The following is a 17,636-nucleotide window of genomic DNA, read 5'->3' on the forward strand; positions in this document are numbered from 1 at the left end:
TCCCCTGCTGAATAAAGATACGCTTTTGCGTGTGATCCACGTCAGTGGATTGCAGTTCTTGTTCAAATCTATGTTTCTTCATTTGAGAAGACATAGAATGCTCTTCAGTGTAGGAGCCAGAAACAGGGTCTGATGTCGCTTTTTTCGGCTCCGAAAACCCAGTCGATTGTTTTTTCGGCTCCGAGGTAACCTTCCTCTTTTTCTGTGCCGAAAATTCCTGGCCTCTATGGTCTTCGGCGCCACTGTCTCGGCGTCGATCCGTGTCGACACCGAACTCTCGGTGTCGATGCTTCTGTTTAGCACTCTCTCGGTCCCGAGGAGGCTGCGTGCCGGTGTCTCGACCGAAGTCGGACGATCTCGACACTGAATGGGCCTTTTTCGGTGCCGATTGTTGGTCACCGAGAATTTGGGTGGAGCCATGGCCGGTTGGCAGTGGCGTCCCCTGGGCCTTCTTTCCTTTTTTAAGGTTTGATCTCGACGTCTTACTCACAGTTCTTGTAGAGTGTAGCTCGTCGGAGTCTGAGTCCTGGATGGAAAAGGATTCCTCCTGTTCCTCTTCTGTCTCGAACTGTGGACGCTCTTTTGGCGTGGACGCCATCTGGAGTCTTCTCGCTCGACGGTCGCGCAGAGTTTTTCGGGACCGGAACGCCCGACAGGCCTCACAGGATTCTTCGCTGTGCTCGGGTGACAGGCACAGATTACAGACCGAGTGTAGGTCCGTATAAGGATATTTGTTGTGGCATTCGGGGCAGAATCGAAACGGGGTCCGATCCATCGGCGTTGTCCTCCACGCGGTCGGGCCGACTAGGCCCCGACGGGGTGCCGAAATCTACCCCGAAGGGCACCGAGGCGCTTCGATGTTCAACGCGTCGTCGTATGTGTCTATCTCTAACCGGATCGCAACGATACCGTCGAAAATCTTCCGTCTTCAGCTATCTTTCCGTTCCGAAACTCGGAGCGACAGGAACACGTCCGAACCCGATGGCGGAAAGAAAACAATCGAAGATGGAGTCGACGCCCATGCGCAATGAGCACAGAAGGTGGAGTCACTCGGTCCCGTGACTCGAAAACACTTCTTCGAAGAAAAACAACTTGTAACACTCCGACCCAACACCAGATGGCGAGCTCATGCATACCATGTGTATCTACAGCGACAGATGCCATCGAACATTTGCTTTTCAATTACCATCTTGTGCAGTTTCCCTAATTTTATATGTAAGTGGTAAAAATGTATGTCTCTCTGTAAAAACAATGTGGGCGAGTAGTTAGTAGCCATCAATTGTTTGTGCACCATTTTTAGATTGGTAAAAGAATTTACAGGGCTGAGATATTACATGCTCGTGCTCCACAGCTATTGATGAGCACAGAGAAGTGCAGGGCCAAGCTCTAGGGTATTTTTTCTGGGCCATGATGTGTTGCAGTGTATCCCACCATCTGTGACGGCCCAGGACCTGCCTTCTGAGCTGTTGAACCACCGCACTGTGTGCAGTGGTTATATAGTTCTTCAGACTGTGGATGTAGGGATCCATATGAAGCAGCACTGTACCGGCTAGCCTTTTTTCCAAGTCTTGCATCTGAAATAGGTGTCTTCCGTTTGGCTTCTTTGTATACTTTTAAAAGAGAAAAGACAGAGTTCAAAATGCATAATGTAAAACATGTTTTGTTAAAGAGATGCAGTATGGTAATACAAACATGAAGGAAACCAAAAAGTTTTTTTTTTTTTAAATAACCATCATGATTTTTTAATTATCTAAAGAGTATAAAACATACACGAGGAAGGGGGAAGGAAAAGAGAAACTAACAAAAAAAAAAGCATTTAAAAAAAGTTAACTCTTTAAAGAGCTGTCACATATCATCACACTTCTTTTCCCTTCTGCAAATGAAGCTTTTTACATTTATAGGAAACAGACAACCCTCAGCCCAGTCACTTAATTTTAAAGAGAAGCCGTCCTCGGGGTACATTTTGAGCAGCTTGCCTTCTCTCCTCTTTTCAAAGAACATCAAGGGTTTTCCACTTCTCTCGCCAAACCAACATTGTGCTCGAAGAAGTGCTTTCGCGAATAGTGATAAAATGTGTTGCAGCGTTGTAGAGACAGGTCTGTGTGCAGTACAAGACAGATGTCTGGATTTACACTGCATTTCTGTAGCACTCCATTTAAACCCACAATGCTGCACAAAGAGCAGCTGAAGGAGAGTTGGGTGCTAGAAATCATGAGGTACTTCAGGCCCAAAGGGGCTGTCAGGATCTTAAAAATAGCAGAATACGACGGGATGGAAAATTCAGAGCTCTTAGGGAATACTTACAAGTCTTCCTTGTTTAAGAGGTAGCAACAACAAGGCCCACTTTCTGGGCAGCTTCTTTCTTGGCTTGGTGAGCCTGCAACACGGCGACAGCCTCCTCAACCTACAACGGGAAAAAGAAAAAAGCATTTGCAATGCAATGGGTCTTGCATTTGCTCGAGTTAGAGCTATTGGCGTTGTAAATTCCTAACTGGACTTTTCTTGCCACATAAATTGAAAATGAAGTGTAAAACATTAGTTGACATTAGCAAGCCGATTCAAAGCCGCCATGAGCATAAGTGCGAAGGAGAGACACAAAAGGAAAAAAAGTTTGCTCACATTCAAACGTATCGACAATCGTGCAATTATCAATGTAACAGGGTCAGTCTGCAAGGCGGCAATGAAACCGCCTCAAGGCGGGACAAGCCCACAAACGAGTGAAAGTGACAGGCGTGAGGTGGGCAACGTTAAAAGCCCACAATTCTTACAACGGGTCAAAGCGCTTGCGTGCATGTCCTAGAAAGTTACTAACAAGGGGGATGTATCAAAAGGACGGGAGTCTGTTAAGTGCAAAAGGGAGGTGCGATGTTTTTGAGCATCTCTGACATTTTTGCAAAGTTGGCTGGTGGGCCTTACTGAGGAGAGAGAAGCAGCACTTTTATATTGTACACTATGAGCAGCCGAGCAGTCTTTAGGAACTGAAGCAAGGAAGATGTTTTCTGATGAAGGGTGATTACTGATGAGTAGATAGTTGGGATTGTCTTAGTGGGCCAATGCAAAGGGTGAGCCATTTTATGAAGCATAATGAAAATGTCACTTACCCAGTGTACATCTGTTCGTGGCATCAGTCGCTGAGATTCACATGGTATGCATGAGCTCGCCATCTGGTGTTGGGTCGGAGTGTTACAAGTTGTTTTTCTTCGAAGAAGTGTTTTCGAGTCACGGGACCGAGTGACTCCACCTTCTGTGCTCATTGCGCATGGGCGTCGACTCCATCTTCGATTGTTTTCCCCGCAGAGGGTGAGGTAGGAGTTGTACTATAGTAATAGTGCCCGCGCAATGAAAAATGTAAGTATGTACCTATTAAAGGATTAAGTAATATATATACAAATGTACAAAATTGAAGGTAACTTCTGAACTGCTACAGGCTTCCGGGGAGGTGGGTGGGTCCATGTGAATCTCAGCGACTGATGCCACGAACAGATGTACACTGGGTAAGTGACATTTTCAGTTCGATGGCATCTGTCGCTGTAGATACACATGGTATGCATAGACTAGTAAGCAGTTAGTTCCCCATAAGCGGTGGTTTAGCCTGTAGGAGTAGAAGTTGTCTGAAATAGAGTTCTTAATACAGCTTGACCTACTGTAGCTTGTTGTGCGGATAGCACATCTATACAGTAGTGTTTAGTGAATGTGTGAGGCGTAGACCAAGTGGCTGCCTTACAAATTTCTTGCATTGGGATGTTTCCTAAAAAGGCCATTGAAGCACCTTTTTTCCTTGTTGAATGTGCCCTGGGAGTAATGGGCAGTTGTCTTTTTGCTTTAAGGTAGCAGATTTGGATGCATTTAACTATCCATCTGGCTATACCTTGTTTTGATATTGGGTTACCTGCATGAGGTTTTTGGAATGCAATAAATAGCTGTTTAGTTTTTCTGATGTTCTTCGTTCTGTCAATGTAGTACATTAATGCTCTTTTGACATCTAATGTATGTAGTGCTCTTTCAGCCACAGAATCTGGCTGTGGGAAGAATACTGGTAGTTCTACCGTTTGATTTAGATGGAATGGAGAAATAACTTTTGGTAAAAATTTTGGATTAGGTCGTAGGACGACCTTATTTTTATGTATTTGTATAAAAGGTTCTTGTGTTGTGAACGCTTGAATTTCACTTACTCTTCTTAGAGATGTAATGGCGATGAGAAAGGCAACTTTCCAGGTGAGGAATTGTATTCCGCAAGAGTGCATGGGTTCGAAAGGTGGGCCCATGAGTCTTGTTAGAACCACGTTTAGGTTCCATGAAGGAACAGGTGGTGTTCTTGGTGGTATAATTCTTTTAAGCCCTTCTATGAATGCTTTGATAACTGGTATCCTATACAAGGAAGTTGAATATGTAGTTTGCAGGTATGCAGATATTGCTGCAAGGTGTATTTTAATAGAAGAGAAGGCTAGCTTTGCTTTTTGTAAATGGAGCAAGTAATTTACTATATGTTTTGGAGTTGCCTCTAGTGGTTGTATCTGATTATGATGGCAGTACCAAACAAATCTTTTCCACTTACTTGCGTAGCAGTGTCTAGTGGATGGCCTTCTGGCCTGCTTTATGACTTCCATACACTCTTGACTAAGTTGTAAGTGTCCGAATTCTAGGATTTCAGGAGCCAGATTGCTAGATTCAGCGATGCTGGGTCCGGGTGTCTGATCTGTTGGTTGTGTTGCGTTAACAGATCTGGTTTGTTGGGCAGTTTGATGTGTGGTACTACAGACAGATCTAGCAGTGTTGTGTACCAGGGTTGTCTTGCCCACGTTGGTGCTATTAAAATGAGTTTGAGTTTGTTTTGACTCAATTTGTTTACTAGGTAAGGAAGGAGAGGGAGAGGAGGAAAAGCGTAAGCAAATATTCCTGACCAGTTCATCCATAGGGCATTGCCTTGGGATTGCTTGTGTGGGTATCTGGACGCGAAGTTTTGGCATTTTGCGTTCTCTTTTGTTGCAAATAAGTCTATTTGTGGTGTTCCCCAGAGTGTGAAGTAGGTGTTCAGAATTTGTGGGTGGATTTCCCATTCGTGGACTTGCTGGTGATCTCGAGAGAGATTGTCTGCCAGCTGATTCTGGATCCCCGGAATAAACTGTGCTATTAGACCAATTTGATGGTGGATTGCCCACTTCCATATTTTTTGAGCTAACAAGCTTAACTGCGTTGAATGTGTTCCTCCTTGTTTGTTTAGATAATACATCGTTGTCATGTTGTCTGTTTTGACAAGGATGTATTTGTGGGTTATGATTGGTTGGAAAGCTTTTAGTGCTTGAAAAACTGCTAATAATTCTAGATGATTTATATGCAGTTTTGTTTGATGTATGTTCCATTGTCCTCTTATGTTGTGTTGATTGAGATGTGCTCCCCACCCTGTCATGGAAGCATCTGTTGTTATTACGTACTGTGGCACTGGGTCTTGGAAAGGCCGCCCTCTGTTTAAATTTATACTGTTCCACCATAGAAGCGATAGGTAAGTTTGGCGGTCTAGCAACACCAGATCTAGAAGGTGACCCTGTGCTTGAGACCACTGTGAGGCTAGGCACTGTTGTAAGGGCCTCATGTGCAGTCTTGCGTTTGGGACAATGGCTATGCATGAGGACATCATGCCTAGGAGCTGTAGTATTGTTCTTGCTTGTATTGTTTGGTTTGGAGACATGTGTTGAATGACCCTGTTGAAATTGTGGATCCTTTGTGGAGTTGGCGTTGCTACTCCTTTTGTCGTGTCTATTATGGCTCCTAGATATTGCTGTACTTTGCTTGGCAGAATGTTTGATTTTGCAAAGTTGACGGTGAACCCTAGATTGTAGAGGGTTTGTATGACTTGATTTGTGTGGTTTGAGCATTGTGTGAGCGAACTGGTTTTGATTAGCCAGTCGTCTAGATACGGGAACACATGTATTTGCTGCCTTCTGATGTGTGCAGCGACTACTGCTAGGCATTTTGTGAATACTCTTGGAGCGGTTGTTAAACCAAAAGGCAATACTTTGAATTGGTAATGTATTCCTTTGAATACAAACCTTAGATATTTCCTGTGTGATTGATGTATTGGTATATGGAAATATGCGTCCTTGAGGTCTAGGGTTGTCATGTAGTCGTGTTTTCTGAGCAATGGTAACACTTCTTGTAGTGTGACCATGTGAAAGTGGTCTGATTTGATGAATGTGTTTACTACCCTGAGGTCTAGAATTGGTCTCAGTGTTTCGTCCTTTTTTGGTATCAAGAAGTACAGTGAATAAACTCCTGTGTTTATTTGTGTGCTTGGTACTAATTCTATTGCATTTTTTTGCAGTAGTGCTTGAACTTCTATCTCTAGAAGCTGTGAATGGTATTTTGATAAATTTTGTGATTTTGGTGGTATGTCTGGAGGGAATTGCATGAATTCTATGCAATAACCATGTTGGATAATTGCTAGGACCCATGTGTCTGTAGTTATTTTGTCCCATGCTTCGTAATATTGATGTATCCTCCCCCCCACTGGTGTTGTGTGGGAGGGGTGAGTGACGTGTGAGTCACTGCTTGTTGGTAGTGGTTTTGGGGCTTTGAAATCTTCCTCTATTTCTAGGAAATTGCCCCCCTCTATACTGGCCCCGAAAACCTCCCCTGTACTGTCCCTGGTAGGTGGGCGGTGCGGACTGTGAGGTGCTAGCTTGTGTGGCCTGACCCCGAAACCCTCCTCTAAAAGGTGTTTTGCGGAAGGTGTTATAAGATCCTCTGCTCTGCGGGGAGTAGAGTGCGCCCATGGCCTTGGCAGTGTCAGTGTCCTTCTTGAGCTTTTCTATGGCTGTGTCGACCTCCGGACCGAACAGAAGTTTCTCGTTTACTGGCATGTTAAGCACTGCCTGCTGAATTTCTGGCTTGAATCCAGACGTTCTGAGCCATGCGTGCCTACGGATGGTAACCGACGTATTAATGGTTCTTGCGGCCGTGTCTGCTGCATCCATGGAGGAGCGTATTTGATTGTTGGAAATGTTTTGACCCTCCTCAACAACCTGTTTTGCTCTTTTTTGCAGATCTTTTGGGAGATGTTCAATGAGATGCTGCATCTCATCCCAGTGGGCTCTGTCGTATCGCGCTAGCAGCGCTTGTGAATTTGCGATGCGCCACTGGTTTGCTGCTTGGACAGCAACCCTCTTCCCGGCTGCATCGAACTTCCTACTTTCTTTATCTGGGGGAGGTGCATCCCCAGAAGTGTGTGAGTTTGCCCGTTTTCTGGCAGCCCCTACCACCACAGAGTCTGGTGGCAGCTGAGAGGTGATGAATACAGGGTCCGTAGGAGGCGCCTTATACTTTTTGTCCACCCTAGGCGTCACTGCCCTACTTTTAACTGGCTCCTTGAAAATGTCCTTTGCATGGCGTAGCATGCCTGGGAGCATCGGCAGGCTTTGGTAGGAGCTGTGGGTTGAGGAGAGGGTGTTAAATAAAAAATCATCCTCTACTTGTTCCGAGTGTAGTTCCACATTATGGAATAATGCTGCTCTAGCCACCACTTGTGAGTAGGCTGTGCTGTCTTCCGGTGGTGATGGCCTAGTTGGGTATGTGTCTGGGCTGTTATCAGACACTGGTGCGTCATACAAGTCCCACGCATCCTGATCTTGGTCATCGTGGCTCATGGCGGTGTGAGCTGGCGAATGTGACGGGGTGTAAGTTGGCGAAGCCGGAGTTACAGGTGGAGGCGAGGGAGGAGGTGTTACCTTTTGTGCTGTTTGTTGCTGAGGAGTAAACTGAAGCGTTCTCTTTCGTTTGACAGGTGGAAGGGTACTGATCTTCCCAGTCCCCTGCTGAATAAAGATACGCTTTTGCGTGTGATCCACGTCAGTGGATTGCAGTTCTTGTTCAAATCTATGTTTCTTCATTTGAGAAGACATAGAATGCTCTTCAGTGTAGGAGCCAGAAACAGGGTCTGATGTCGCTTTTTTCGGCTCCGAAAACCCAGTCGATTGTTTTTTCGGCTCCGAGGTAACCTTCCTCTTTTTCTGTGCCGAAAATTCCTGGCCTCTATGGTCTTCGGCGCCACTGTCTCGGCGTCGATCCGTGTCGACACCGAACTCTCGGTGTCGATGCTTCTGTTTAGCACTCTCTCGGTCCCGAGGAGGCTGCGTGCCGGTGTCTCGACCGAAGTCGGACGATCTCGACACTGAATGGGCCTTTTTCGGTGCCGATTGTTGGTCACCGAGAATTTGGGTGGAGCCATGGCCGGTTGGCAGTGGCGTCCCCTGGGCCTTCTTTCCTTTTTTAAGGTTTGATCTCGACGTCTTACTCACAGTTCTTGTAGAGTGTAGCTCGTCGGAGTCTGAGTCCTGGATGGAAAAGGATTCCTCCTGTTCCTCTTCTGTCTCGAACTGTGGACGCTCTTTTGGCGTGGACGCCATCTGGAGTCTTCTCGCTCGACGGTCGCGCAGAGTTTTTCGGGACCGGAACGCCCGACAGGCCTCACAGGATTCTTCGCTGTGCTCGGGTGACAGGCACAGATTACAGACCGAGTGTAGGTCCGTATAAGGATATTTGTTGTGGCATTCGGGGCAGAATCGAAACGGGGTCCGATCCATCGGCGTTGTCCTCCACGCGGTCGGGCCGACTAGGCCCCGACGGGGTGCCGAAATCTACCCCGAAGGGCACCGAGGCGCTTCGATGTTCAACGCGTCGTCGTATGTGTCTATCTCTAACCGGATCGCAACGATACCGTCGAAAATCTTCCGTCTTCAGCTATCTTTCCGTTCCGAAACTCGGAGCGACAGGAACACGTCCGAACCCGATGGCGGAAAGAAAACAATCGAAGATGGAGTCGACGCCCATGCGCAATGAGCACAGAAGGTGGAGTCACTCGGTCCCGTGACTCGAAAACACTTCTTCGAAGAAAAACAACTTGTAACACTCCGACCCAACACCAGATGGCGAGCTCATGCATACCATGTGTATCTACAGCGACAGATGCCATCGAACATATAGCTTTTGATAGGACAAGAGGATGAAGTGCCAATTTACTTCACCATGTACTTCATGAGGTTGGAACAGATAAGGGGGCTGGACAGAGATGGCATGTTCACTGCACACCCAACATCCGTTAATCCTCACCTTTGAGCGAAGGGATTCTGGAGACTCCAACATGTGTAGCAGCTCTGAGTTATCGATTTCTAGCAGCATTCCTGTGATTTTTCCAGCAAGGCTGGGATGCATAGCTTGGATGAGGGGGAACAATCGCTCTCCTAGAAGAAAAGAGGATGAATCAACAGAGGCACAGAGTCACCAAAGTACATCAGAAAGCAGCTCGTGGTCAGCAACAAATCTCCAGGTGTTAGTGAGAGGCCCGTTAGAGTACAGCAAAGTAAGGTCATTTGGCATGGTCTTTTGGGGGACTCATAAGACTGGAGGGATCAGGGGGTGGGTTTAGTGGACATCACCAGAGGTAAACAGACGAAGAGAGTCCTGGGAAAATGGTAAACAGTGGTAAAATTGAAAAGATTCAGCTGGTATTCAAGGGAGGCCTGTAGATGTCAGCAGAAGCTAGAGGGGAAGTCGAATGGCCAAATGCAGTTCGGAGATTTACAGCAAATGTCTGAAGTGGCAGAAGAAATGGGTGGTGGTGTGGACAGTAGTTGCCACTTAAAGGAAGGGACAGCACAAGTCATTGGTGATCGGCAGACGTCATGTCAGAACCAATACTGGGAGTAATCCACCTTTCCAGGTAGAGATAGTGTTTACTCAGGGCCTTAGTCGGTTGATAGCGACAACACAGTGTTCATTATATAGTATTGAATGGACTAACTCATGATTATTCCTTCAAGACATACAGTCCCACTCATGGATACCCTTCTTTAAGGACATCCCTTGTACTTCTTTAGTAGCAATTGGCTCTCAAAGTTCCATGTCAAAGGAACAAGCACTTTTAGAAGGTCCCACCAAAGACAACCCTCTAGGACACGCTATCTTGGACATCGTTGAGGCTCTTAAATGTGAACTAATTGTTCAACACTGAATTGTGAATTAATTCACCTACCATAACCAAAGGAGGCTTGCGTATGTGGCCATCAGTGCAGAACCCTTTCACCTCGAACAGCTCTCAAAGGCAATAGTCAGCTTGTTCAAACAATAAATCTTGCACCACAATGTCAAGTGAACCATATGACCCTTCCCCACACCCTTGGAAGAAATCAATCTTCATGCAGATTGATTTCTTCCAGACTGCAGCACTACAAGCTCCGATCAGATGCTTAAAGAGTAAGTAACATTTTTGGTTTGTAGCATATGTGGCTCTACATACACATGCTATGCATAGACAATAAAGCAGTATTCCCTAAAGTGGTGGCTAGTTAGTGCATGACAAACAAAGTTTGTAGCATAGTTTGGCCAACCGTAAACCATTGACAGGTGAGAATATCCACACAGTAATACTTTGTAAACGTGTATGGAATTGACCATGTCCTTGCTATACAGATGTCAGCTATCGGAACATTCTCTATAAAAGCCATGGTTGACCTTTTCTCCATAGTAGGGTGTAGCGTATGGGGAGTGGGAAAAAGTCTCTTGGTTTTAAAGTAGCATGTCTGAACACATTTAACGGGCTATCTAGCTAAACCAGCCTTTAATACTACAAGGCTTTTATGAGGTTTAGCAAACATGAAGTCCTATTAATAGGGATCTTTTGAAGTCTAAGGTGTGAAGGGCCCTTTCTACAGCAGAGTATGGGTGATGAAAGAAGACTGGAAGCTCAATTGTTTGGTTACGGTGGAAAGGAGATACCACCGTGGGAAGTAATTTAGGGTCAGTTCTTGGGACAACCCTTTCAAGATAGACTTAATTGAAAGGTTCTTGCAAAATGAGAGACCGTCTCACTTATGTGCCTTAGTAAGGTAACAGCTATAAGGAAACCACGTTCCTACAAGAAGAATGGCAGAGAACAAGAATGCAGTAGCTTTAATGGGGGCCCCATTAGACTTGTGAGTACTACAATGACATTTGAGAGAGTGGCAGGTGGAACTTTGGGTGGGATAACCCTTTTAAGGCCCTCCACGAACGCTTTAATGATTGCAATCCTAAAAAGAGAAGAATGTTCTCTGGTTTGCGTGTATGCAGGAATAGCTGAAAGGTGTAAACATGTAGTGGTATATAATAACCATGACTTGTGATGTTGAAGCAAATTACAAACAATGTCTTGGGCCTCTTGCTTAAAGGGGTCCAGAGTTTTAGAATTACAGTAGTGGACAAACCTTTTCGACTTTGCCTCTTAAGTGGTAGGTCCATGGGCTTCTTTAAGAGGGAATGCATTTCCAGTCGGTGGTTGGAGGTAGACGCCTCACCTGGTTGGTGTACCTCTGCCTCTGTCCCTATTGTAGTTGCTTTCCCAACATGTTTCCTTTGTATAGCTCCTACCCCCTTGCTGATGGTATGAATGCTGCAGTCTTTGGTATGACTAATTCTCTTCTGGGGAAGTGGGCTTTGGTGCAAACCTATAAAGATGCCTATGAAGGGAGTCCCTGGTGGGTGGTGTTTGTGGGGCTCCCATACTCGTAGCTATTTTTGTAATTTTGTTTCTTTTTTAAATATTTCTTTTATTGTTTAAAAAAAAATAACAGTGTAGCTTACAGCTTCATTTAAGCTCCCAGCCTATGTCCTCCCATCCCCGCCCAACAAGGAGCATGTCATAGCACTTACATTTGATGCAGTTCTTTTTGCACTTTAATTTAGGCACTGGTCACTAAATACGTCTCATATATACATCATATATTCATTATACCCCCTCCATTCGAACTTCTGCCAGTTCGTCTGCCTGCATCTCCCCGGGACCCTCCATTGTCTCCTGTAAGTGTATTTCTATCATATCTCTATCTGCCAGGCCCCCTGGCCTGTTCCATTGTACACTATTATTTCCATACGTCTCGTGTTTCAGGCTTGAGTCACCAAACCCATCAAGCACAACTGGATTATTGGTTGAATCGTCAGCTTGGTCAATTCCCTGAATGTACTGATCACCTCCTGCCAAATACAGCAGCCCCAGGGCATGTCCACCACATGTGTATATATGTTCCTACAGTTATCCTGCACTAGGATAATGCTCTGGTTTGGTAGGATCAATTTATGAAGCTACTGCGGCGTGAATTAGTTCCTATGTAAACAATTGCAGTGGATCTATTTCAAGTGTGCATTACGTGTGACGTTTCTGCAATTGCTTAGCATGGGAAGCCACTCACGTTCCATCAGCTCTGCCCCCAGATCCTCCTCCCATTGTGATTTCAGTTTTGCCATACAGGTAGCCGTGGTTGGCAACACCAGTGCGTACAACCGTGTTATGAGTTTACCCCCGTCCCACATATCATTTAGAGTTTGGTTTAAAACGTGTGTCTCCGTTCCTGAGGAAATCCTTCCCATGGGCCTGCATATGCCAGGAAGCCACCACCTCCCACACCCCATCTAATATGACAATCCGTATAACAACCATCCTACTAACCACATATAACTCCCCTATGTTCTGTGGTATATGTCCCCCTTCTTTGGCTCTTAAAAATGACGGCTGTGATGGGCTGAGACCTGTATGCATGGAATCAGATATTATGCATACACAGATCACCCGCTCTTTTAGATGTTCGCTCCTATGCCTCCAGTGGTGTCCTGACCTGCTGAGGTATAATAGCCCTTTATTTAGAGGGACTAGAGGCAATGCCAGCAGCTCCCGGAGGTAAATCAGACGCTTCAATATTCCAACCACAGGATCATTGCTCTCCTCCTGAAGCCACGGTACTATTTATTGCAGATGAGAGACCCAACAGTAAGCTCTGAAATCCGGGGCCTGCAACCCTCCACCATCCCAGGGCAATCTCAGGATCTCCAAATGTATCCTCGCCCTTCCATGCCCCCAATATAGCAGTCTGAGTAATTTGTCCAGCTTGTAAAAGCAGGATTCTGGTATGCGCATCAGCATATGTTGTAACACATATAGAATTCTAGGCAACATGATCAATTTGCTGAGGGCTATGCGCCCCATCAGGGACATTGGAATACGCAGCTATTTATTCACGCATCGTTCCAGGCTCACCAACATCTTACCCACATTCGAGTCAAAGGTTTAATTCATATCTGAACTTAAGTGAACCCCTAGATATTTAATCGGGGTGGTCTGTACTCATAGTGTGCATAGGATCATCCCTCACCCCTTCGGATGGTACTGGATATGGCACTGACTTATCCGCATTCCATCTGAGCCCGAGAAGGCCCCCACCACAATTATGGTACCCATGGTCGCTGGCCACTTACCCGCTGGATTACTCAAGGTCAACAGAACGTCATCAGCATATGGAGAAATGACCTCCTGTTGGTCCTCCCAACAAGATTCCAGATCTCTGTGTCTATGTTGTCCAATCTGTGCCAGTGGTTATATGACCATCGCAAATATCAGGGGAGATAGGGGACACCCCTATTGAGTACTCCTTAATATCGGTCAGGCGCCACAAATCCTGTGACCAACTTTCACTCCAGCTTTACTATCAGTGTATAGTAGTTTCATCCATCTCAGGTAGTCCACCCCCAGGTCATATTGTCTCAGCATCTGGTCCATGAATACCCAATCAACCGTATCAAATGCCTTATGGGCATCTAAGCTAGCCAGAGCGCAAGGTCCCTCCTCTGCTGCAGTTTGCTCTATGAGAAGGAATACATTTCGTATGTTAGTGGATGTGTTACAACTGCCAACAAAGCCTGCCTGATCGGTATGTATGATCCCCCCTGCTGCCTTTGCCAGGTTCTGGGCCAGCATCTTCCCCAATATCTTTGCGTCCACTGTGATCATTGATAGTGGGCAATACGATTTGCGGTCAGTAGGATCCCTCTCCGGTTTTGGCAGAGTTACTATATGTGCTTTCCTCAGTGATGCAGGCAGCACCCCTGTTTTGAATGCCTCCCGATACATGGCTAACAGTGGTGCGCACAGCAAGTCAACATAAGTTGTCAAAATTCCACTTCCTTCATTGCCCGGTGCCCTCCCTGTGTTCATTTGTTTGATAGCCCATCTAATGTTTGTTTCATCTATTGGTAAATTGAATAGGGCCCGGATGTCCTCGTCCAGGCAAGGTAATTATGCTTCATCAAGAAGTGCCTCCATGCCTGCTTCCTCTCTCTGGGTCTGTTTTGTATACAGTGCAGACTAGAACTCAGCAAAACGATCCAGGATAGCATCTTGGGCTGTCAGCATCCCACTGTTCGCATCCCTTAGTGTTACCACTGCATTTTCCTCTCTCTCTCTGTTTACCAGCCACGCCAATAGCCGACCAGCGGTATCACCCTGCTCATGTTGGTCATCCTTCCCTAATGTGTTCTTAAGCTTCATCTAGCTCACCCCTTATTTATGGCATACTTTCCATACCTCTTACATTGTGTGGAGCCTGCCTATCTATGTCGACTATCTGTTGTTCCAATCGTGTGATTGTATCTCCTAATGATCTACGCATCCCATATGTTGCAGCCATACATTTTCCCCTAATGGTCACCTTGACTGCCTCCCACACTATTCCTGCAGATTGGACAGTCCCCATATTTAGAGCAAAATATTCTTGAATTGCCTCCTGAATATCCTCCCTAAATACCTGATTGTGTAATGCCCGGGACTGGAAGCTCCACTGCGGCACTGGTGCTACGTAGGACCGTCCATGCGGCTATGCTGCAAGCAGGGCATGGTCTGATAGAGTGCTATCCAGGCACTGCACTTCCCCGAATTGCGCTGCCTGTTCTGGGTACATGGACAAGTTTCTGGAGAACGTTCCATGTGGTGATGATTAAAATGAGTAACCCGTGTCTGCCCATGTTGTGCCTGCCACAGTTCCACTGAGTTTAGTGTATCCGTACCCTCCAATAAAGCCCTTGAGGACATACCCAATGGTCATGCCATGGGCCTCGAGATGAGTAGATCCCTGTATAGCACAAAGGTACTGTCCTGCACCCAGATAATTTCAATGTGCGTATGGTGTCAGTAGACGTACCACTCCCTCGTAAACACCTGGTGTGTCAATGTTCAAGGCATAACAGTACCATGTCTTTACCTCCCAGTTACCGCACCACTACATTGTAGCGGCCATCAGCTGCCTATGAGACCGTCTGTGCCTTGAGAGGTATACTAGCATCTAATCATAATAGAACACCTCCCCCCGGTGCAGAGGACGTAAAATTGGAATGCCATAGCTGGCCTCCCCACTTAGTACGGACCGTCTCATGCTCTTTTGGTAAGGGATGCGTCTCCTGTAACATTACTATTCTCACCTGCTGTTTCCGTATGAATGACCATATTCGCCGTTGCTTGATTGGATTCTGTAACCCTTTAACATTCCAAGATATTGCTTTCACCCCCACTTTTGTCCAGTGACCCTTCTCTACTGTGAAATAGCAGCTTCTCTCCGGATACGAACTCCTCCACTCAACACCCAAAAACTGTACCTTCACCTGACCCCCCCCCCCCACCCGTGTCGCCCAACCCAACCTGGCCTACACAACTGACACATTTGGTGTCGACCCAGTGCCGCCAGTGTAACAAACAAACTTCCCCAATATAGTGTGTTGCTCATGCGATTCTCGGAGTCCCACAAGCAGACCTACCATTGAAAATGTATACATTAGATAGTGCTGTGATAGCTATATACCATCTTCTTGGATCCGATATTTGAAGCATGCTCAGTCAACTGGTACTCACCCACCTCGGTAATACAGATTGTCGTCGGTTTCCCCCACCCCATCAGTTACCACGCTGCCATCACTCCATTCAATGACTTTCTATGAACTGCATAGCTTCCCTCCATATGGTCAAAAAAGTGTTTCTTCCCTTGTATGACCACAGAGTCTCTCCAGTGGTAGCAACACTTATGCCATGCCATGTTGCCGGAGCTTCCTTTTTACCTCAACAAATGATCTGCATTGTTTTTCAGTTGCCACACTGTAGGGAGCTGGGTTCTGGTTGCAGTACCCTTCCACCCCCCAACTTTTTTTTTAGATGAAACTTCAACTGGAGTGCATTGGGTTCCTGCTAACAAGGTCTCCAGTGCCAGTGTTCCTTCCCTAAAACAAGACACCTGGTCACTTGATCCCCAAGTGACCAGGCCCCCATGCCACCTACAAGTCCCTAGTAAATGGTACCCTGGTACCTAGGGCCTGGGTACTAAAGAGGGTCCCCCCAGAAATGAAGCACAACTTATGCCACTCTAAGGGGCCCAGCAACAACCTCATGCCGGCTACGTGACAAGGTGCTCCTAAAATTGAAAACACAACATGGTGCACAATTGTGTGCCATGTCCCCTAAAGCACCGCTTGTAACATCTGTAAGTCACTGTAAGGAAATGCCTCCTTGGCATGGTTGCCCCCTGACTTTTTGCCTTTGCTGATGCTATGTTTACAATTGAAAGTGTGCTGAGGCCTGCTAACCAGGCCCCAGCACCAGTGTTCTTTCCCTAACCTGTACTTTTGTATCCACAATTGGCAGACCCTGGCATCCAGATAAGTCCCTTGTAACTGGTACTTCTAGTACCAAGGGCCCTGATGCCAAGGAAGGTCTCTAAGGGCTGCAGCATGTCTTATGCCACCCTGGAGACCTCTCACTCAGCACAGACACACTGCTTACCAGCATGTGTGTGCTAGTGAGAACAAAATGAGTAAGTCGACATGGCACTCCCCTCAGGGTGCCATGCCAGCCTCTCACTGCCTATGCAGTATAGGTAAGACACCCCTCTAGCAGGCCTTACAGCCCTAAGGCAGGGTGCACTATACCATAGGTGAGGGTACCAGTGCATGAGCACTGTGCCCCTACAGTGTCTAAGCAAAACCTTAGACATTGTAAGTGCAGGGTAGCCATAAGAGTATATGGTCTGGGAGTCTGTTTTACACGAACTCCACAGCACCATAATGGCTACACTGAAAACTGGGAAGTTTGGTATCAAACTTCTCAGCACAATAAATGCACACTGATGCCAGTGTACATTTTATTGTAAAATACACCACAGAGGGCACCTTAGAGGTGCCCCCTGAAACTTAACCGACTATCTGTGTAGGCTGACTGGTTCCAGCAGCCTGCCACACTAGAGACATGTTGCTGGCCCCATGGGGAGAGTGCCTTTGTCACTCTGAGGCCAGTAACAAAGCCTGCACTGGGTGGAGATGCTAACACCTCCCCCAGGCAGGAGCTGTAACACCTGGCGGTGAGCCTCAAAGGCTCACCCCTTTGTCACAGCCCAGCAGGGCACTCCAGCTTAGTGGAGTTGCCCGCCCCCTCCGGCCACGGCCCCCACTTTTGGCGGCAAGGCTGGAGGGAACAAAGAAAGCAACAAGGAGGAGTCACTGGCCAGTCAGGACAGCCCCTAAGGTGTCCTGAGCTGAGGTGACTCTAACTTTTAGAAATCCTCCATCTTGCAGATGGAGGATTCCCCCAATAGGATTAGGGATGTGACCCCCTCCCCTTGGGAGGAGGCACAAAGAGGGTGTACCCACCCTCAGGGCTAGTAGCCATTGGCTACTAACCCCCCAGACCTAAACACGCCCTTAAATTTAGTATTTAAGGGCTCTCCCTGAACCTAGAAATCAGATTCCTGCAACTACAAGAAGAAGGACTGCCTAGCTGAAAACCCCTGCAGAGGAAGACCAGA

At 46.6% G+C, this 17,636-nt stretch overlaps 1 protein-coding gene and 1 non-coding gene across 3 annotated transcripts in view; both read right to left on the reverse strand.

The window, feature by feature from the left end:
* Positions 1 to 1,159: 1,159 nt before the first annotated feature.
* The window catches only part of PABPC4 (poly(A) binding protein cytoplasmic 4), a 196,504-nt gene continuing 180,027 nt past the window's right edge, over positions 1,160 to 17,636 (reverse strand). For both annotated transcript variants that reach the window (XM_069223417.1, XM_069223418.1), the window contains exons 13-15: positions 9,103 to 9,233; positions 2,305 to 2,404; positions 1,160 to 1,610 (exon numbers count right to left, since the gene is read on the reverse strand). In XM_069223417.1, coding sequence (XP_069079518.1) covers positions 2,318 to 2,404; positions 9,103 to 9,233 — 218 coding nt within the window. In that variant the 3' untranslated portion in view covers positions 1,160 to 1,610; positions 2,305 to 2,317. The remainder of the gene's footprint in view (positions 1,611 to 2,304; positions 2,405 to 9,102; positions 9,234 to 17,636) is intronic.
* Positions 2,072 to 2,203, reverse strand: LOC138286284 (small nucleolar RNA SNORA55). The gene has a single exon (XR_011201943.1). It is a non-coding gene; the product is annotated as a small nucleolar RNA SNORA55 (small nucleolar RNA).

The sequence above is a fragment of the Pleurodeles waltl genome, chromosome 3_1 (assembly GCF_031143425.1).
Source record: "Pleurodeles waltl isolate 20211129_DDA chromosome 3_1, aPleWal1.hap1.20221129, whole genome shotgun sequence".
Taxonomy (NCBI): Eukaryota; Metazoa; Chordata; class Amphibia; order Caudata; family Salamandridae; genus Pleurodeles; species Pleurodeles waltl.